Raw genomic sequence first — 24195 nt, forward strand, 5'->3', positions numbered from 1 at the left:
CTAGAAACACATTAGATTACTATTAGACATAATTAGTTTTTTCCTCAATAATAGTCTTATTTTCTTAAGTTATTAATGCAGAGTTTCAATTAAATGATTTGTAGTTTTTCATCGGTTGATATATATAAAGCATTTGTTAAGTTAAGGTTGAGTTTCAATACTGTTAATTTTATAGTCATATATGTTAAACATTTTCTAATTCCTATATATACAAGTACATATCCTAAATGAAAGAGCACTTTAACAGTTTTCTTGAGAGTGATGTGTAATTTGATTTGATGTATAGCTTTCGCTTGTTGCCCTACAGTTATCTAAACAATAAACAAACTTACATCACATTTGACAAAGTACATCCGGTCCGGTGTGATCTATTCATTACTTAAAAAAATTGCCATAGTACTTACAAGTAATTGTAGTTGAAATATGACATCACCAATAATTCAGGGCACTACATGTAATTGTAATACACCTTAAGAGTGTATTATTATATTTGTTTATACACATAGTGTTTGAATGTATTCCAATTGTGTGTGATTGTTATAATGTATAGTGATACATTCATTCACTTTTCAATAAAGTCATGCACTTGTTAATTATAATTAGCCCCTATCATAATGTTAGTTCAATGAATGTGACTAAGACGAATCAAATAAGGTATCTTAGTTACTGAAAACTATTTTATTTGAAAGTTGGTCATTATTGTCATGTGTACAAAAAACATAAGTTTTGTGTTTATTGCTTGGGAAAAATGCATGTAAGTGTTCAAATTAATAACCTATGAGACTGATGATTTCTCAAAACTTATGATTTGCTAGTTTTTAAAATAAAATCTAGATTGTTAATATAGATACACACTGATTTCTGTGGACTCCATAGCTTCTTCAGACTTATTAACAAATGGCCTTCCAGAGTGTTTTTCCATCTAATAAGCTGTCAATTCCAATAGCAGATATTATTTTCATGTGCTTCTTCTTTACTAAAAACATGGTGATATTTATGTCATATGTTGGTCACAGATTAGTGCAATCTTCTGAATTCTCTAAATCTTAACACAATGGCTTGATGTACCGTATCACACTGCTGATCAGGTGTGATCGCATCTGAAGCAGACTCCACGATTTAAAATTTCTAAATTTCTCTTAAATACAAATTTCAGTATCATGGCTATTACATTTTAGATAGTTCATGATTCTGAAATCCCATTATAACTGAATGTTACTGTATTCTAAATCGATTAGAGATGCTGTACAACATTTAGTTAGTAAATTAATATTTTACTTAGTGTTGTGAAGTACATGTGTAATAATATACAAATAATACAAAGCAAAATCTGTTAAAAACACTTGAAAACATGCAGGTGTATGATAAATTATCAATGTTAATTTTTATTCTTAAGGTTTATTGTAATATTCATTATTATATTTTTTTTGTGACAGGATTGTTATTATTTATTTTTATAATATTTAATTCATTCTTTTTCATTCTCTTCTCGCTCGAGTAATTCTTGGGTTGAGTGTTTGTAATGTTTTCTGTTGTTCCTTAAACATTCTATTCCTTTTGTATACCTGCTTCTCAAAATAGATTTATTCTCGTTGAATTTTTCCATTATTTCATTAAGTCTTTTCCCTTGATATTGTGTTATTTTTCCTTCTGTCCTCATAATGTGATACCTATTTATACTTGTCTTTTCCTGTTACCCAACAACTGATTGTGCTCATTACTTTCATTGTCTCATTCTTTTATTTGATTCAATTTTTGTTTAAAATTTATTTTTGTTTTTCATGTTGGCTGCACTGTGTTCTGTTGTTGTGTTGTATATAGATGCAGCATCCTCCTAGGAGACCTGAGGTATGTGTAGTAATTATGCTATTTGAAGTTCCTTTATTTATTTTTTAAAAAATTAAAATATTGCTAGATACTATTATTTTTATTGTAGATTTCTTTGTTCAAAAGTATTTGGCTATTGTTTCACACATCATGTAGAAAGTATTGCTCTTTTCATACATGTAGTAGTACGAACCTTTAATGTAATTAGTTCTTCTTAATTGATATTTATTATTTATATTGTTGGCAGGTTAACTATTTTTGTCCCTAGTACAAATTGTGTTAGCTGTTAAAAGAAAGTTATAAAAAATTAGATAACTTATATAGTTTTTTATTATTAAAAATCAGTTCAATTAATTTTGATCGGCTTTGTACCATTGTCAGGGTTAATTGTCAATTAAACTGTCATTAAATAAAAAATCCTTTATAACAAATAAAAACATTATCTGGGCTATTTTAAAAAAAGTCTTTATCTCCTTTATTTTATTGATTGACATTATGCTTGTTCGTTTTCCTTCAGCAATAACTACTAGGTTTTACAAGTATATCTGTGGCTAGTTAAAAAAGTTCTCAGATGTTTTTAAATAATGAACTGGTATAAAGTTGTCGTTTTGCCTGGTAAAAAGTGTTGCATAGAGGCAACATAGATCATTATCAAAAATTACTCATTTTTGTTGTGCGAGTAATATTAATACTAAACCTGCTTGCTCTTGGTTACAGCTATGTCTAAAAGGATTACCTAAAAATAAAATGTTCAGGAACTTTTAACTGTATTTTAAAAGGTGTGGTTTTAAAGTAAGGTTCATTTTGGTAACAAAACAAAACTGAAAAATATGAACAGATTTTAATATTTAAGTCTACTTTTATTTATTATTTTTCTACGTAGCTGCCTTCAATTTCACCAAATGTTTCACATTATTTCATTAGATTCTTTATTCCCTCTTCAAGAAATTCCACTACTGTGACTTAAACCATTCAGTAATACCACTTTTCACTTCGTCATCACCAAACCCTCATAATGTCACTTCTTAAGGTAAAGAAAAAAATAATCGCCAAGAGTTAGGTCTATAGGGTAGATGATTGAAGATTTTCTAACAAAGGTTTCTCAGTTGCCTCACTGTCTTGAATTGCCATGTGTTGCTGGGCATTGTCATGCAAAAACAGTATCCCTCAGTATAGCATCCCTTGTCTTTTTTTTTTTATAGCTCTTCTAAGATTTTATAACATTTCACAATTCATATCTGCTTTCACAGTAGTTCTGCAGTCACTAAATTTGTGAAGCAAGACATCCTTTTTATCAGAAATAACATTAGCCATAAACGTCTTTGCTCTTGGAGAGTGTTGCCAATGCATTGATTATTATTTTGTCTCTTTATCAAATAAGAAATCCAGATTTCATCACTGGTAACAATGTGATCAAGCAGTTCATCACCTTCATTTTTGTAATGCCACAAAAATTCATGAGCGGCAGCAAGATGTTTCTCTTGTATCTGTCTATTATCAACTTCAGAAGCTATTCTGGGAAACAATTTTGTATAGCCCAGTTTTTCAGACAAAACTTTATAAATCAACAAAGTGAAATATCAGAAAACATCAAAGACAATTGTCACTGTGAAGTGCTGGTCTTCTCAATCTTTTTTGTCAACTTTTTTAGTTAAATCATCCATTAACACTGATGGCCAGCTGCTGTGTTCTTTAAGAATTCATACTTGAAGTGAATAGCATCACTGTTAATATTCAGCCCTTATATGTCACAAATTTGCAGTGAATTTTAGCACTCATAAATGGATGAATGTAAATAATTAAAAACAAAATGACTAAATTGTTGTTGCTATCAGCTGACTGTTAATTAAAATAACTGAGCTACACAAGCTTCATCTGTTTACATGGATATGTAGGCAGCAAATTTAAAGCAGACCTTACTGTAAAAACATGCTTTGTATAAGTTTGTTTCTTGAACATGAGAATGAATTTTGTTAGAATGATTTTTCTGTTATTTTCTCAGTTTCTTGCCTGCAATCAAAAACTAACCGGGGGAAAAATTTAAACCCATACAATTTGCAGGAATGAGCCAGGCCTTTCCATCTTTCAAGGTGAAAAAGTAATTGTTGTTTTACATTTTCTTACTTGATCAACATTTTATGAGAACAAAAATGTGAAAAATAAAACTATGCATTTTTAAACTGTGGAAATTTTTACAATAAAAGTTCTTATTAGTTTTGCAGGCTTTAAATTAAATCTTTTTCAGATTGTAAATTCCTTATTTAGTGTTATAAAATTTATCTATTTTTTGTTTGTTCAGTTTTATATTCTATTGAATCTTTTTTTATTGAATATTTTTAATATGTCTTTATTTATTTTGTAACGATTAATTAATTTGATGAGTTTTCTGGTACTATTGTTGCAGGATCTTGATATGATTGCACAACAATTGAACGAGTTGGCTGTGAGGCCTTCTAGTGCCAGTTCTGGGGGCGGTGGTGGAGGGGGTGGAGGTGGACCTAGTAGTAGGCATCAGAATGGTGGAAGTAAGAGTGGAGGTGTTAGCAGTGGTGTGCCTGTAGTTTCTAGTAGTGCCGGTAACATATTAGTATCTGATTCTGAAGACGATGACGATACTGATGATGATGAAGATGAAGTTGTTGGTGGCATTAGAAGAACTAATGATGGTACATTACCGGCCAGCGATCCACCAAAACCTCTGTTAGTATATTACTTATGTGTTAAGCATTTTGCTGATGTTTGAAGTATCATGGAATGTGTTAATAGTTGAGCAGTAATTAACATTTTTAACTCTGTGACAACTCAGGACAGATATTTATGTTGTTGTAATCATCCAGACTATTTAATGTGTAGGCTTTCTTACTACATAGAATCTTTGGTATATTATAACATTTTTTGATAGTTGACAGGCAAGAAAATTTTTACTTCAAAACATATCTAAAATGATTCATTATTTATATCGTCAAAAATTTTCAGCATTACCCGTACAATTTTCAGCAAATGGATATTATAACTTTCAGTAAAATTTGTACTTTTCCGAAAAGCTTATTTCCTGTTTTATAAATAACATGTACAATAATTACAATTTTCTCTGAAAATGGAGTGAAACCTTTTGTGTGGATTTTTGTTAACAAACTAGTTGGTATTCAGGGAGTGATCGGTGACCAGCAGCTCAGTTGAAAATTGATACATTGGCTGAGTTTGTGTTATATATCTTTTAATGCAAACAAAATCTTAGTTTATAATAAAAGATACTTAAGTTTTTTTTCTATTACATTAATTGTTAACAAGACAGTGTTTAGATAATAGATATTTTTACATAACAATGAATAGACACAGCTGGAGTAATTTGATTGGGTTTGTGAAAACATTTTACCTTTTTCTAATTTTTTGGCAGTAAATGAATTATATCATTATTATAATTAAATATATCATCATTTGTTTTATGTCTTCAACTTCTATTATTGTTTTGTTCATAGTTAAAATTTCAACATTACAAAAATTTCTCTAATTTACTGTTGAAATTCACTTGATGGAAAGAAACCTGTCACTAAATCTCGAACTTATAAAGCGTTTACTAAATATTTAGTCGGTTAATTTATCTAGTTAATTACTGACCCCTAAATAGCATTTCCTATTTCTTAGATAAAAATCCACAAAAAGTATAACACCCTGGATATTCTGTATAATACATACATAAGAACGACTACATCTTAGCACACTTAAACATAATGAGATATATAAAACGCACATTGATTTACTGAATGAATAGACCCGATTCAAATCTAACACACATGTCATTCTAAATTACGTATCTGCCAAAATAAAAAAAGTGCCTGGATGAGAACAGCAGCATCGATCAGAAGAGTGTCATAAGTGTGACTGAAAATGTTGCAAAGTAATAAATTTATAATGTATTTTTAACTTTCAGTTCAAATGTCATTTTATAGTTTTAAATAGTATAGTTGTAACGTGAATAGAGTTAATAGTAATAATTCTTTTATAATACATAATATATCACATCAATGGGACTACTTTGAAAGTTTGCAATTTAATTCATCCTATACTTGACCATCAGTTAATTGTGAAATTAAAGAAAGTTAATAATTTATTTTACTTTTTAAATCTAAGATCACTAATTTCAAAAGTTGTTAGGATTGCGTAAAATAAATCAAATACAATGTAGAAGTCAAATTTGAACTTTCAAAAGAAATTCTAATTTTTTAAATGAATTTCATAATTTTTTTATGAGTTCAGCTTTTATTTTTTTTAAATAGATCTATGGTTTGGTTACTGATGTGAATATGTGTACTCTACTTATACTATTTTGAGCATAAGGAATAAGTGAATAGTGAACATCATTACCCAAAAGAAAGAATGCAGAGTGCTGAAAGATTATATGATGGTACAGTAAATTCTTTAAATGTAACCCTAAGCATGTCCTAAGAACCATAATCCTAAGAATGGTATTGTGAACAGGATGTTGCTACATTAATTATTATATTGATACATTGTAGGGAAAAGTTTGTATTGTAATACATCAAGTTATCTTACTTCCCTTCCCCTCTTTGCCGACTACAAACGTTACGTATAATTTTATTCTTGTTGGATTGTAACTCCTGTGGAAACTTAACCATTATGTTTATTGCCCACCACAGTGAAGGCTATAAAGGACAATAGACAGGCTGTGACGGTCAAAATTGTACCTTTTTAGACTTCTGCATTGTAAGTGATCCATCTCATTTAAAGAAAATTCCAGTCCGATTAAAAATAAAAAAAAATAGGTTATTTAAAAATGCATATTTAGGAATTACTTTTTAGATAAAGATTTATTTAAACTGAAAATTTTTTTAAATGTTACGATATTCTATTTTTGTTTTATCATAAATTATTTAGAAACTTATAATGATATGACTGAACTAAGGTAGTTTGGTATTTGAAAGTAACATTATTTATGTTGTCAGCTGTATATATTTAATCAATATCATGATACATTTAATTTTTACATTATTATTTTCAAATTATAAATTTTTTTTCTAATTTTCTTTTTTCTCTTTTTTTTTGTTTGGTTTTTCATTTTTCATTTTGCAGTCCTGAATTTTCTTACAGGCCAATGGATGGATCACAAGCGATACTTCATGAAAATAAAGGTGAGTTATTTATTTGGTTTATCTTTTTCACCATTCTATTGTTGTAGAGTAGCACCAAATTGAAAAAAGAACAAAAAAGTATTGCAGTTGTTAAGTTTTTATTTGTAAATTATAGTGAATAATGAATTGGTCTTTCTTTTCCTAAAACTTTTTATTTTACTCATTTTACATAGAATTTTGTAGTGCTTTTTTAAAATTTGATTTTTTACATTAACATCTCGAAAAAAATTAATTGGAGAATAAATTAAGTTAATTTTATCTTTTCTGTAAGAATAAATAGAACAAAGGATTATTTTTAATTGAAATTACTTATTAAGTGTTCACAAAAAAGTTAATTTTACTCTTAAACTTAATCATTTACAACATGAAAATGAAAAAAAAAATTATCAACTATTCATTGTAGCTGCACTATATATATATAAAATAATTACTGAATGGTGAAAATATTAATGGACTATTTATATTTCAAAATAAATAACAAGTATATATGAACCAGGATGATGGTGATCAGCTGTCAATTCAATAAGCCATTCAATCATCACGATTGTTAGTCTTGAACATGTTTAAAAATGCTGGTGAACCCACACTAAGAATATACTATATTCTTGGAAATCCATTGATATATTGGATGTTTGCAAGTTGTATAAATTTTACAAGAATCTGTTCAATATTCATTACTGATTTTTGTGTTCTATAAGATTGAGTTCACTGGAGAAAATTTTTATGTGCGTTTATCCATCTAACCATTGCAGAGATTGGAATTCTGGAAAAGCTCATTCGATCGTAATAGAATTTTTTATTCTGAATTATCTCATAAATATCTTAATTCTGTTTTAAGATGAACAAAATTTGTTCACAAATTTGTGGTTTATGTTTAAATTTTACAATAAACAGCTTGTGGATATTGTTATTGGTGAATTTGAATTCTGGTCAAACTTGCAAAATTTTGTTATAGATCACTAAAAGAAAATTGATTTTATTAAAAGCACTGCAAACTGCAATTTGGTGTAAGCCTGTAGTTAGTAAATAAATGCTGAAGTATCTTTCTTGAATCGGGGATTGATGATTTTGTGTCTGTGACACTTGTTCTACTGGCAGTGCTGATTAATTTGATTTGCTAAGTTGCATCTTAACATTATAATTTTTGTTAAGAGCATAATACTGCTTTTTCACATGCTGCTTGTCATTTATCTCATCCTCTGAAGCAATACCTAACGGTAGTCCTGGAATTTAAAAAAATATATATAATAATACTGCTTAATCTTTTGATAGATTTTACTTAGTATTTAGGTATGCTTATTTAATATGTGTTATAATTATGATTATGGTTTCTTTTTTATTTTATTTTTGCATTCTTTGTGAAAAATACATATTTTAAGCAGAATTTTATATCCTTTTTGATAGTTTGCGATTATATTTTTAAAGTATTTAAAAAATATTTTTTTAATAAAATATTAATTAAAATTATAGTTTTATTTGTTTAAATAAACAAGCATTTTCAACATTTAATGGGTAATGATGTAATCTCCTTTTTTTTGAAAATAATGATGAGGTTTCTCGACTTGAAAATAAAATTTGGTGACGATTTCTCTTTTGACAAAAACTTAGTTCTAGCTTTTTAATGCAGTTCTTTTTATTTTTATTTAGAGACTTGTTTCTTATTCTCTTCTATGAAGTAAAAAATATTAATATTTGCATATACGAGAATTTTTTATGCAAATTATTAAACAATTTTTATAATAGGGGTGTAACTTGAAAATTTAAAAAAGCAATCGTCATAAACTTTTTTTAAAAAGATTGAATTAGAGTCATAATATTGCATTAAAAAATTGTAATTATCATCTGTCTTCTATGTTTTTTTTTTAATGTATCGTATGATCGTTTTAAAATAAATGTGTAAAATTTAACTGAGCATGTTGAAAGCAAAAGAACAAAATTTGTTAAGATTGTGTCAATATGAAATTAACAGTGGAAAGTTTCTGCAATATTAACAGCGATCAGAAAATATATTGGGCTTGTCAACAAATTGTTCTAAAATGTTGGCAGTTCTGCACATTCATACCAATCAAGAAGTACTTTGATGATTCGATATAATATATCTGAGACATCCATTGTACTTCCCTTGAAACCAAATAATTTTTACTTTTCCTTACCTTAAATTGACTGAAAAGAAAACAATTCAAGAACGGTGATGATGTCATATTTATTTAAAACATCCCAAGAATGTATTCTAAGAGTGTTTCTTAAAACTTTCTTATTGTTGGGAAAGTTTATAAATGATGAAGAAACCTAGTTTAAAGGTAATTTATTATAAATTATTTTAATTTTAACTGTTTTTGTTAAATAAACTTATAGTGGAATTTGTTAGAAACTAACAAATTCATTAAAAAAGTCATTTGCTACCGATTATGGTGATTTATCTACAGTTTTTCTTGTAATTATTCTGACAGGACCATTTTCTGGTGGAGGGGCTCCAAACAGGCCATTACCTCCTACTCCTGATGAAGAAGAAGGAACATTAGTTATGAGAAGGGTAAGTCTTCTTTTGTTTTATATAATAATAAATTTGTGAATTATTATCGCACTAATTATATTTTATTTGTTTTTAACTGTTTAACTTAAAAAAAGTGACATATAGGAGATTATCTTTCATTTATGTTGTGTGAGTGTGTTTATTTGTTTAATTGGTTCTTGTTAGTTTTTTTATGAGTACCACATATTGGATTTTTATTTTTCAGGTTTTTTTGTTAGCGTGTAAAATAGTTAAATTAAAATTTTTGTATATGTTATCTTGATATTAAAAAAATAATTATATATTTATTGATTAACAGCACTAGCAACCTGATGGACATGACTGTCCTGAAATTTCAATATTAACTCCAGGAGATGTGATAATTTTAAATGAGTCCCTGAACCGGGACAAAATAGCGATAGGCTTTTTCTCTTTGTTCTTCACTATATTTCAGTTTAACGTGGTTGATCTTAATATGATCCTGGTGCTTTTATCGTATGCTTTGAATGCACCCTAGAAGTAATATTTAGAAAGCCTTTCTGTACACTGCTTATGATTTATGTTTACTTTCTTAGTTAATGCGTAAGCAACTCTCTTTCTGCTTTGTATTCACTTTTGGAACAAGTTGGAAGTCTCTTAAGATTAAATCTGAAAGTACAAATGATTTAGGCTGATTAAAATGTTATCTACTAAAAATAATTTTTTCAGGGTGTATGAGCAAATGTATTATTGCGATTTTAGTGTTTTTTGCACTTACACCATGACTCCAATTGTTTACACTGCATTTTCTGCAACAAATTAAAAAACATTTTTTTTTCCTTGCCATAAATTGATTGAAAAGAAAACAGTACAAGAACAGTGATGATGTCATCTTTATTTAAAACATCCCAAGAGCGGTCCAAGAATGTGTTCTAAGATTTTTTCTTAAAATTTTCTGATGTTGGAAAAATTTATAAGCGAAGATGAAAACTACTTTGAATAGTTTTGTATAAACTACCTACCTAATTATGACTTATTTTTATCGTCCTGTAGGTAAATGGTCGAGTTACAATTTTATATATATATATTTTTTTTTTGCAAGCTTTTAATGTTCCAGTCATGGGTATCAAGCCTAGGAATAAACTTAACAGTAGTGCAATGATTACATAAGTTCTCTGCTAGGATAATGTAGAATAACTTGAAACATTTTTTGGGGGCATTAAGCTTACATAAAATCATATCAAACAATTTTCATCTGTACATTTGATAACATTGGAAACATTAAGTACTGCTCGTAACAATTCACGAACTAAAAATATCTTGATTGCAAATTTTCTAAGCTTCATTTAAAAATGGATGTTTGTAATTAATTTGATAGGTGATGTTGGGTAGCAGAACAAATGATTTTTATATGTTCTCAAAAATGGAAACATCACAGATTACTAAATTCACATTTCAGTATAACTCGAAGCCAACAGGCCTTCATTGAAATATGTCTGTAATGTCCATAAGATCTCTGTCTATAATCCATTAAGATGTCTGCATACTTTTCATGATTGTGATTTTTGTATAGCATGGTTTTTTAAAGGTACATACTGCTTTAGCTGTTGTATTTGGTGGTTTTTATAAATCATATTGTATTTAATATACCTAATACATATCATAAAAGAAAAATCATTTATTTGACTGATATAAACTTATGAATCGCTTAATGGAGTAGTTCAGTTCTAGGCTGTGTTAAACATTTTCTTTTTTTGGATTATTCTTAAGAGTTTAAATTTATTTTAAAACGTGTTAAAAATTTTCTTTTTTTTGGTAGTAAATTTCAATGTTTTGTGATTTCATAATGAGAGTATAAAAAATTAGCTTTTATAATATTTAATAGCAGAGTTTTATATGACTGTTAAGAATTTTTGAAAAATTTTTCCAAAAAAAAGCTAATTTTTAAAAAAGTGCTAGAATTTCTTTTTTAACCTGAATTCTGCCCTTAATAATGCTATTATAGTTTATATATGTAGTTTCATAATATCAGTTACAAAGTGAAATGGAAAAATTTATTGTAAAGAGAAGAAAAAATTTTCAAGATTGACAGGGACTTTCAGATAGGAAAGTGTATCCAGTGGTTTAGATAGGTAAGGAATACTTATTTTAATAAGAAATTGTATTGTCTGCACAGCTGTTTTACTGTGGAATGACTGAATTCTTCTGTAACAGAAAGCCTTGATCCCCAGCACTTTAAATGAAAATTTGTATTTCCACCACAACTATTTTCCATGTTAATGATAATTGACTTATTTGTACATAGTAAAATAATTTTGTTAAAACATAGTTAAGTGCAAAAAATAAAATCCCCATTTTTAGAAATTCATTAGTTGAACAGATTGCAACATACACGTTAGGAAAATAAAATAAAAAAACATTTAGAAAGGCCAATTTAGCAGTTTTTTCTTTATCTGTCTTTTAAATTGGCTATTGAAAAAATTTTTTTAAATTCTATTTTTTTATGTAATTTATTAATAAAGTTTAGGAGACATTCAAATTGACTACCTCAAAATTTAGATATTTTTTATCCATAATTTGCTGCAGTTTCCACAGTTTTTCTTTTGATTAATTGAAAGTGTAAATAAAAGGATATGGTTTAATATGATATAAATACTCAACTGTTTTCCATATGATGATATTCATAATAATACTACACTTCAAAGGAAAGATCATCTTTTTCCTTTCTTTTAGTATTTTATATAAAATTTTCAATTTTGTTTTGTCAGTTTTTTTGTTTTTGTCTATCTTTCTATTATTATGGAAAATTTATCGAATCTTTTTCAAATTTTTAACATGAAAATAAGTAGATTGAAAAATACAAAGTCTAATTTAAAACATGCTCATTTGCCGCCTCGTCTATTTATAATGAAAAATTTTAATTTTTTAGGTGGGAATTGGGATTTGGTTTTTTAGGAGGGATTGCTTTAGGAGGATGTTTTAAAAGTTAGTACTTACGACTATATAGAGAGTAATATTTATATGCTTTTAACAGTCTTTTGCTGCAGTGGTTACATAAACAGGATTGAACAGTAACGAAGTAGAAACTGCTGACTTGCTAGATGCCAATACCTTAAGTAATGTGGCATCGAATAGGTAGCAGTAAGGAAAGTTATTATTTCAGAATTCATATACGATGACTCTCCAACATATACACATAGATTTTAAATATTGTATAAGACTGTATTTCCAATTCTAACGATTCAGCTATGTCGTAATAATTTGATCGTTAGAAACTTGAGAAAAGTGATGATAATTTTACACTAATGGTGTAATCACAGAAATGCGCAAGAAAAAATCTTATAAATGAAATAAAATGGAGGTTGATGAACAATTTTTTCTAGTGTAACAATTTTAATTTCTGAGAAAGTACAATAGCGCAAATACTTCCTGATACATATACTGATAAATTATTGACTTGCCATTTATTTATCAATAAGAAAGAAAAACAGAAAATTATGAACTGTTATATACAGCAAATGATGGCTGAAATCATTTATGGTTTGAAAAGCTCTCTTTTGCAACACTTGAACTAGGAATGAAATTAGTAAATACGGGATGAAGAAAAAACAGAAAAGCAGAGTTACAGTCTGCGATTTGGTAAAAAGAAACTGCCTCTTAAGTATTTTCAAATAGAAAATTTCCATAATCAAAATCAAAAGTTTGATCAAGAAAGAGATTCATTGAGTGGACATAAGAAATTTGATGGAGATTCATTAAAGTTTTTAAGCAAAGAGTGTGGCAACAACCGGTTAGAATTTTCAAGAAAAGCCAATTGATTTTTATACATTTTCCAGGAGCATGTAAATGAAAAGACAAAAATTTTTTTGTAAAAGTAAAACTGACAAGCTATCATATATGTTTTTTTTGGAATGCCTGGTTTATATTTAGCCTTAAAATCATTTTGTAAAATATTTATTATGTTACAAAAAAAAATTAACATCAACATTTAGATACCCAATTTGTGATCAGTGAAGTCAAAAACTCTAATAAAGGCTTTTTCTACGAATTTTCCATATTTTGTTGTTTTTTTTGTTTTTTTTAGGTCATGTTGAAGGTGCAATTTTGATTTTTTTTTTGTATCTTATTCATTATCAGCTGTCTTAAAAATGCCTTACATAATTTTTTACTTCCATATTTCATGTTAACATTTTCAAATATTTTTTGAAAAATTTATTTTGTTATTAATAAAATTTTGACATTTCTTGCATTTGAAATATCCATTAAAAAATATATTGCTGGAAATTTTTAATGATCTACTTAAAATATGATCCAAAGCTTTTCAATTAAATGGCTAATTAACGGCATCATTAACATTTTTAGATTCAGGTTGTTAGATGTATGATTATTTATTTATTTTTTTACAGTTTGTAATCTTATTATTTTGTGTATCTTGATTTAAGCCGAATTAAAATCTTATTTAAAAAGCTTAATCACATAATCTGGCTTCTTTTCAGTAATTAGGTGCTTTGAAGTAGTTGAGTTTTTGTATTAATAGCCGCAAAATTAAAAATTAAAAAATGTAATAATAGCATTTTAAGAAATTTTCTTGGTGTTGGATTAGTTTTTCTTTGGTTGTGGTTACTGTATTTATAGTAGCTGTAAAGGAGTTTTTCCAATATGATTTAATATTTTCTACTTTTAACATATATTCATTTGTTAGAGATTAGTTACAAAGTAATATAATCTTGATCACTTTTGTAAAGCCGTACATGTGATGGTAAATGAATAAGATATTGTTCCTAATTTTTTTAACTTTTCGGGTATATTTCTTCTGATAATCTTTTGTTGTAAGTGGATTCAAATAGCATGATTGAAATCCATATGTGAAAATGTTAACATTTGTGGAGAAATATTACTTAGGGAAACAATTCTGACAATCTATAGCAGGAAATTTATCTTGAGTTGTGTTCTAATCAGCGTACGAAATCACAGTTGCACTTTCTTAATAAACAATCACAAGTGCTCTGATTCTAAGTTTAATTAAATACAGTAGGTAGTCAATAATTCCAACTTATTAGAACGTAGATCCATTTTGAAATTTTAATTTGTTTTGATTTTTTTAATATAAAGTAACGGAGGCATGTTCTCTGAAAGTAAGTGGAGTAATAAATAACAATAAAAATAACTCAGTTTTAGTTAGTTTCATTACAGGAAAGTCCATATTGTAAACTATTTTAATAGCATAGTTTACATGCTGTCATAACATGCAATCAATTTCTGAAAATTCTCTTCATAAAATGATTTCATTGGGAGATAGCAATTTTGCATAGCTCTTTTGAGGTTGTCATTATAATGCAGAGCAGTAAGGACCAACTTTAAATACAAAAACAAGTGAAAGTTGGACTTAAGGAGATGCTCAAACTTGTGGGTTTGAGCAGCCGCATGTTGGAGATCATTATTGTGAAGTGAGATAAGGTTGTGCACCAGAACATGTTTTTTTGTCCCATGTTACTTAATTGATTTATCGATAAATTTCCTGGTTTCGCATTTCTTGTATTTAAAATTAGGACAATGGACCATATTTCACAGCAGTTAGCAGCTCTTTCAGTTTCTTAAATATTTGAAATGTACAAAACAAACTGTAAACATTATAACCATAAGCTTCTTCTGTAATGCATTTGTTACAAGCTGATGAATGAAGAAACTCAGCATGCATGAAGAGATGACCAAAGTGCTGAAGCAACCATATTAGAACCATACTTACTTTTTGAATGTGTTTTGCAGGAAAGTGATATAATAATGACATGTTGAAATTAATAGTGTAAAGCCATGCATATGTGATTTGAGTTTTACTTCTTTTTTTTTTTTTTTTGTAAAAAAAGCCCAACTAATACCTGTAATCTTACTGATAAAAAAATTTTAGAAATGCAGTAAATACTACAAAAGAATGTTTTAAAAACACTAAAAAAATATGGTTGTATTTAAACAAACTAAAGAAAATTGATTCTTTTTCTGTAAAATGAAAATCGGGGAAATAACGTCAAGAGTAATTTTTTAACCATATTTTCATTTTCCTCATATTCTTAAATTTTTGAAATTATATGAATAAGATCAGTCATCTCATTAGATATTTTACATCACTTCATTTGTTTTTGGTTATCTGATAAAAATGCCTCATGTTTTTCTAAATGTTTATAAACTAAAAGTTGTAAAACATTAATGTTTAGACTCGTGAAAGTGTAATCATAATTTCACTTACTTATGGTTTTTGAAAATAAAATGTTTATAGTTAAAACGTGTTTTTTTTTGTTTATATATATATGTTTGTCCAATATTGTATATTTTTGATGGTTTGAATTATTTGCACTGTTGTAAAAAAGAGACAGAATTATTCATAAAAACCTATTAACTATTTTCTTTTAAAAAATAAGGAAACGTACAGATTTTATAATGAAATAAGATTCCAACTCATTGAAGTAATACTTGTTTAAAAAATAATCTAAAATTTAATGTAAGGAAAAATATACCATTAATATAATTTTATAATTTATATCACACTATCTTTTTTAAAATTTCATAATAAAAGGGCCCTTTTTTATCTACATAAGTCATGTTTTTTTATTTACGAAGTGTGTTCAAAAAGTAATGAGAATTTTGAAATTTCGCTAGTCTGATTTTCAGGATTTTTTCATTGTTGTATTGGTAAACATGCTTGAACAGTATCTGTACATTTTTATCCATATTGGATGTTTAGTCTGTTGTCAGCTGTCAAAAGGATAACACGTGTTTTGGTACGATTGGTGATTTTTTATCAATGCATCAGAGAATATGTATTACATTTTTTTAATAAGAATGGAATAAAGTGTAGCAATGTTTTGAAAATGTTAAATATTGCTTTTGGCAAGTCTGCTATGAGTAAAGCAAGGGTTTACGAGGAAGGTTGTAAAGATGTTGAAGATGACAAGCGCCCCGGATGCCCCAACACATCAACAACTGATGAAAACTTGGAAAAAGTGAAAGAAATGATTGTGAATGATTGCCGGATCACAATCAGAGAAGTCGCTGATTGTGTTGGGATATCAATTGGCTCATTAGCTCAATTGAAATTTTTTCAGATGTTTTGGGTATGAAACATCTGACAGCAAAATTTGTTCCAAAATTGTTGAATTTCGAACAAAAACAGCGGCAAGTGGAAGTTGCTTAGGAGTTGCTAAATGAAGTCAACAACCGTGCAGAACTATGAAACGTATCATAACAGGTGATAAAACATGGGTTTATGGATATAATGTTGAAACTAAGGCTCAATCGTCCCAGCAGAGAAATTCTGGATCACCAAGACCAAAAAAAGCTTGGACAAGTACGGTTGAATGTGAAGGTTATGCTCACCGTTTTCTTCGATTTTAACGGCACAGTGCATCATGAGTTCTTGCCACATGATCAGACGATTAATAAGAAGTATTATCTACAAGTTCAACATTGTTTCTGTGAAGCAATCCAAAAAATGCCCAGATTTGTGGCAAAACAATTCATGGCTTTTGTACCACGATAATGCACCTGCTCATACTTCATTGTTTCATCAATTTTTAGCCAAAAACAACACTGTAATTATACCCCAGCTGCCTTATTCACCAGACATGACCCCCATGTGACTTTTTTCTATTCCTAAAAATAAAGAGAACCTTAAAGGGCCGTCGTTTTACAAGCATAGATGAGATTAAAAGCGAATAGCTGAAAAAGCTAAACACTATTCCAAACATCAAGTTCCAGAAGTGTTTTGGGGATTGGAAAAAGCGCTGGCATACGTCTATAATATCTAATGGGATCTTTTTTGAAGGGGATAACAACATTAATGTAGATCAATAAATAAAACTTTTCAAAAAACAAAAATTCTCATTACTTTTTGAACACACCTCGTATATTGTAATTGAAATTGTTATTGTAGTTCTAATATATTACCATTTGTTGGTTTTATTTATAGTAATAATATAAGATTTTATTAAATTATATATTAAATTTCTAGCTGCAACTTTTGTATTGCTATTATAATTAGAAATGACAGTGGTAATTTTTAATTTTCTTTGTATATACAGAAGATATCGTTGCAGTATTGTTCAATGCTGGATATGAAGATATACTGAGTCCCATATAATCTTATGATTAAATAATTATTGGACTATCTTGGAAATGAGAATATAGTAGTAGAACCCTTTTTAACCAGAATAATATGTGATCATCTGTTTTCAGATAAGCAGGAATTTCAGAAAATAAATTAAAAATAGGTTTCATGTTTTATATGTGTAATGAATTAGAAAGTTCAAAATTACATTACTATAAAAATTATTACATACAAATTTTTAATTTGTATTTAATAATGAACCATTCATATAACTTTTGATATCCAGTTGATTTTTTAAATCTTTAAAAGGTAAGAAAATATATTGCGAAATAGGTTTAATTAATTTTTTCTCTCTTAAGTACAAAAGGAAGTATACAGTTTCCCGAGGCAAATGATAATGGTAATTTTTTTTTGGGTGTGTAGGTGGATGTTATTTTATGGCAATGTGTAAATGGAATGTGGCTAGAAATAATGTGATATTATTCTTGATAATCCATTTTAATAGAGAAGACAATTATATACAGTATTATGAATGAACCAGTTTAGTTTAGAGAACAGAACTGTATTAAATTTTTTTCTGTAATGTCTAGTTTTCACAGAATAAAACAATTCATCTGCATGTTTTGTGCCTCTTAAGAAAATTTTTCAGGTTTAGATTATAAGGAATAAATTTTTAGTATTTTATTTTTCTGTGGGTTTTTGTCTTCTGTTTAACAATAATCTATTATTTTTTTCATATTTATGTAGAATTAAATCGCTTATAAATTAATTTTTAAGCATTTATATTGTTCTGTTTAAAGTAGGTTTCATTTAAGCAGGTTCACTGTATTTGAAATAAAAGTAAAATGCCAACTTCTAAATTTAAATAAATTCCTTATATAACAAGCAAGCTAAACACTTTTTAGATGTAGTCTCTGCAATATGTGAAATGGATTTCCCAAAAAATGACCCCGTGTTAGAAGTAGATAAAGGTAGACAAAATGTAGAGAAAAAAGTATACCTTTGTCAGCAATCCTTGATAAAGCATCTTATTTTAAATATCATTCACCATCACACCTAAAAGTGTGTAACTTTCATTAAATTTGAAACAAATATTCATTCCAAGTGGAAACCATTATCATAGTTTGAGTAAAAGCTTATTGTTTTTTAATCAGGTGTAAACTATTTCCTGTTGATAAATTATTCACTGATGTAATATCCTTTAATTCTCTAAACAAGTGTTAAAATAACTGGATTATTTAAATAGTTGGATAATATTTTTAAGTAGCAATATAAACTTTATATCAGTTTAACTTCAATTAAAATAATTGAATTGATAATTTGTTTAATTAATGCCTAATATCCCAACAGTTTAATTTATGGACTTGCAGAGTTATTATGCCATTTAAATAAACATGATTTATTTTTTTTTACCTGTGCTTCAGCAACAGCTGTTTTATTTTTCAACACCTCCTTTCTTCTTGCTTAAGGACTTCTTAATTGTTATCTTGTTTTCATCCTATTACTGCTGTTCTAGCTCTCTCTTCATCTTCCTATACGTTTCTAAGATTATGACTTTGTTATCGTATAGTTTTGATAAGGTGTCCATTCTGAAAACCCCATACTCATCAGGAATCACATCGGTCTTGATTTAGCAATTGAGTTGCCCCTCTGTTTACAATTTTATTTCTATAAAACCTACTAACCTAAAATTTTCATATTTCTTAAAATATTTTTTCTACTTTCTACTATAATTTATTTTAAAATATCTTTTACTGTCTGAAATGAAATTTAAAGTTTATCAGTGATTCCTTCAAAGAATGTGTTCATTAATATCTCCACTTACATTTTTAATGGATTAATTTTTTTTTAAATGTATTTGTTGCTTTATTTTATTGGAAAATACATGATCAACTATAGGTTGCAAGGGATATAAACTAATGAATTTGCATCACCAATCTAAAAAAGTAGCTGATCAAAAAAAATCTTACTGTTCCACGTTATTAAATAAGTATTAAAGTATTTTCTTTATACCGTACATGTAATTAATTACATATTACCAACAGAATAAGTTAAGTTCTGATGCATAATAGTTTTTGACGATTTGTCATCTACCTTTATGACAACTATTGTTAATAATATCATAACATGAAGAACTTTAATTGCATTTTTGCAATTTTTTTTATGTCATCACAGGGTTTTTTTTTACAGGCATCCCTTGAATTTGAAACTGTCTTTGTTGTGATACTATCTCTTGAATTGATGTGTTTTTTTAGATTTGTTTCTGTGTTTGCATTATTCTATAAATGTAATGTAAACCATACTACATGAATCTGTCAGCATAAAATACAAAGAAAGAACTGTGCTACACAGTTAGAAATTTACAAACGTATATAATTAAAATTTAAAATTAGACTTCAATAGTTAGTCATCAGTAGACTTAAAATTATGTAAAAAGACTACATTTAGTAAGTTATCAAAGAAAAAAAAATTGTAGCGATAAAATACAGTAATAAAACACCAAACGCTTATGAAAAATTATGTAGAGTTTTTATGCTTGTGTTTATTAATTTTTTTTTTTAAATTTGGTCAAAAGTGGAATTCCAATGTAAAGAAGTAAACTGTGCCACTAAACCACTTAAATTTCATATTCAAATTGCCCACTACAATCTTATATGTGTTTCTTATGCAGGATTAGGTAAGAAAGATTTATTTCAAGAAAAACAGAGATGGTATGAGCCTTCAACCGATTAAAGAAATATCTTGTTATTATGGTCGAAATTCACGTTTACAAAAAATTTTTATTTTAAAATTCTAAAAGCCGCTTAGATATTGGTCCCTGATTATTATTGAACGATGAAGTTGCTCTTCGTTTTTAATTAAATATGTTTCTTGACTTGTTTATTAATCACACTTTTTAAAACATTGAATTCTGATAAATTAATTTTTTGACTATTTTTCAGTTTATATAACCCTGTCCTTCAGACAAGTTTATGTTTAGCATTTTTCAGTAATGACCAATTTCCTACTTAAAAATCTTTTTTTTACTAGTTCTTATTTTTCTATTTATTTTTTCTTATTAATTCAAACTAAACTGTTAAAAAAAAATTGATTTTGTGTACATAAGCCCATTATTTGTTAACTATAAATAAGCTAAATACATCCTTTTTTCTTTGTTGGATTTTTGTGCGGGTGTTTGCAGTTTGTGTAATTAATACAGATGTGGGATGTGTGTCAGCATGATCATCTGTAACACTGACAAGTTCAAACCCAACGCAGACTCGGTGGCTAATATATAATATAAATAAGCTTTCTAGTGTTAGATGTGAGTTTTACCACATGCTGCTGGTAATTTTTCTTGTGGTTAATGGCCACAGTAGTTGCACATAAAAAATACAAAAATTTTATATGAGGTGTCCAAAAATAAGAGAATTAATTTTTTAAATTGTATATTTATTTTTACATTATAAAAATTCAGTCACCTTGAAGTACTCTACATTATCCAATAAACTTGTCAAAACGTATTTTCCATTGCTCAAAACAATTTTTTAGAACTCTTCGCTTGCTATGCTTTAAGCTGTTTTTTTGTTTTTGTTTGTTTCATTCTTTTACCTGTGCAAAATTGGTTTCCCACAAGATTGCTTTTCATTCTTAGAAATAAAAAGAAGTCGCAAGGTGTGAGATCAGGCAAATACAGAGGTCAGGGCTAGGAGGTTACTTTGTTTCTTATCAAAATCGTACTGCACAGTGTGGGGTAATTTTTATGATGGAAAAACCAGTTACACCTATCACCACAATTCTGGTTTTTTTTCTCCATATAGAAACACAATATTTTGAAAACTTTCAGCAATTGTTGCTTCATTGATGATCTTTGTTGATGGCATCAGAAATTTTTTTTTGTATTACCAGTTCAATTGTTTTTGAACCCAAATCGTTGATATTCTTCAATTAACATTTCTTCTTATTTGAAGCATGAAAACCACACGTAAACACAAGTTTCTTCTTAATCATTTTAACTACTCTGCTGTTTTTTTTTCTAAAAAGGAACAAAAAGTTCCTCTTTAGAAAAAAAGGAAGAAAAAGTGTTGTTGAGCAACAACGTTGCTCTTCATTTAAAAAAAAGAAAAGGTTTACTAAGTAGCATATAAACAGTTTTAGTAAGATATACGAATCATTCACGTTTGATTATATTTGGCTTCACAACCCTCTAGAGTAATCTGGTACAATTAAATCTTAACTGATCGTGAATATTGTGTTCCTTGGGAATATGCAATGTATAAAACAATTAAATATTTATAAAGTGATATAATAATGCATTAAATGAATGTACATATTTACAAAAAATGCTAAAAATTAATAACATTTAAATAAAAGAGTGAAATTATAAAATAAGGTTTTTAGATTTTAACAGTATAGAAAAATGAAATTTTTTTTCTAACCTATAACTAAAAAGGGAGTCTCTGGTGCTTATAGAGTAGTAGGTTAGTTAGATATTACTTTTTAAATGATTAAAAATCTAATTCATTTTGCAACTCACAGCTTAGCACCGTACAGTGAAATAAAAATACATAGCATGATTAATGTAGTTGTCAAGAAACAAAGAAAAGGAGAGTAAAATAACTTTTATTCCATTTTATTTGCATCGATTTTGAATTGCAGAAGTTGAAAAAGCCACTTATTTTTGGCTGTTTATCTGTTTCTTTTCTTTATGGCTGATTCCATCATACGAGAAATGTTCAATATTCTGAATTTCCATAATTTTTGTGATTCCAGTTCTATATTATGACTGTAGTATAATCGTTATTTTAAAGTAAAATAGTTTTTTGAGTTAAAAAATTATTAGAATGTTATAATAGCAGTCAGGAATTCATTTTGGATGTAATACAAAGATACCAGGATAACAATACATGGCGATGGAAAAAATTATTTTTACATTATCCATAATAGATTAAATTCCTATAACTGTATCGCAGATTATTTTTTGTTTGTTGCTTAAAACAAATTATCATTGTAGAGTGTGGTTTGATATATTGTATTTGTATTATTACATTTTTGAAATTAAGTGACTGTCTGTAAAAACTAATTTTATTTTATAAAATAATTTGCAATCAAAAAATCAGTTTTGTGGATCTATGATCTGGAAAACTTTGAACAGTGAATTACATTTTGCTCTTTCCAAAACTAACTTATAAAAATGAGATATTTCAAAAGCTGAATTTCAAATATAGAAGCCTAAAATTGAACATAATGAATATTTCATTCGGTCTGTGGGTCCCACTGAAGGGTAATAATTTACTTTTTCCGCCTTAAATCGATTAGCATCAATTTGCATGTTTTTTTTGTTTTTTTTTTTTACAAAATAATGATCTGTAGATTAATAAAGTAATTTTGGGATCAAATTTAACTGTGCTTGTTTACCAAGGGATGCCTGTTAATCACTATTTCTATTTATTTATTTTCTACTGTTTAGCTTTTTTATTACTTATGTATTTTTGTTTTAATTAATGTTAAACATTCAATTTCATTGCTATTGCCAGTTTTTTACTTTTTTTAGATTTTTTTTTATTGTCTTGTGTAAACTGGGATGAATATCATTATAATAGCAAATGATTATAGCACCTGGTTTATGTAAAAATGTTTTTATCACTTAAATTATATAATATAAATTGCACATTAAAAATAATTTGCATTTTTATGTAATTATGTGTTGCTATATTGATATTGGCTGCACTGTTTATGTATATAATTTACTCTTCTTGTAATGTTGATGTTTTTCTTATTATTAAGATTTTATGTTGTTTTACTTTTTTTTAATTATAGTTTATTTTTTTATAAGTAGATACACAAATTTGTCTGCTCATGTAAAGAATATTCATGTAAATAAGTTTTGCATATGTTAACCTTTTTTTTTATTAGAAGAGATTGAAAGAGAAACTATTCGGTAGATTTGTTTTCAAACCGTAGTATTAGTTGTGAAAGAAAAAGCTTATTCTTGAAGAGTTACTTTATAACATTTGTTAGAAAATATAAACATTTTATACTGTGTTAAGCTTGTTCTTTTCTGTATTATCGTTGATTAGTGTGATTCATTTGAAGGAAACCTGGATGAATTATAGGAAATGATGTGTGAAAAATATTGAAATATTTTTAATTTTCCTGGTTTTGTGATTAAAAATTGTCTTATGTGAGATATTACATAACAAATTTAGATTCTGTGCTTACATAAAGTACTGCAGTAAGCGTAGAATGTGTATGCATGTTTATAAAATAATACATGAACTGTATTTTTGGCAAAAATAGTGTTATGAGCTTGACCCGTTGGAACATTTTGAGATCTGTTAACACGTAAAGATCAATCACAAATTAACTAACAAACATATATGGTACAGATATAGCCATTTTTCATTTTAAAAAATTTATGTTAAAAATTTGTTTACTTCTCTTTTCAGGACATTTTCTTTATATAAGAATCGTATAATTTTTTTCATTTCAAATATAATTGCCATTTATTTTTAATGTGTAATAAGAAAAATTGACAAAATGTTGTTGATCAAAATTTGTTTTACCTGTCAGTTACTTATTGTATCACCAACATAACCTGACTGACCAACAATTTACATGTTATGCCGAATGGCCATTCTTTGGCCAGT

General features: G+C 27.5%; 1 protein-coding gene across 8 annotated transcripts in view; it reads left to right on the forward strand.

Moving 5' to 3' along the window:
* Positions 1–24195, forward strand: part of msn (serine/threonine-protein kinase msn) — a 162231-nt gene that overhangs the window by 53068 nt on the left and 84968 nt on the right. For 6 of the 8 annotated variants that reach the window (XM_075380291.1, XM_075380290.1, XM_075380294.1 and 3 more), the window contains exons 11-14: positions 1822–1848; positions 4232–4527; positions 6919–6977; positions 9428–9510. In XM_075380291.1, coding sequence (XP_075236406.1) covers positions 1822–1848; positions 4232–4527; positions 6919–6977; positions 9428–9510 — 465 coding nt within the window. The remainder of the gene's footprint in view (positions 1–1821; positions 1849–4231; positions 4528–6918; positions 6978–9427; positions 9511–24195) is intronic. The other 2 variants (XM_075380293.1, XM_075380297.1) reach the window with 1 other exon arrangement.

Source organism: Lycorma delicatula, chromosome 12 (assembly GCF_047948215.1).
Source record: "Lycorma delicatula isolate Av1 chromosome 12, ASM4794821v1, whole genome shotgun sequence".
NCBI lineage: Eukaryota > Metazoa > Arthropoda > Insecta > Hemiptera > Fulgoridae > Lycorma > Lycorma delicatula.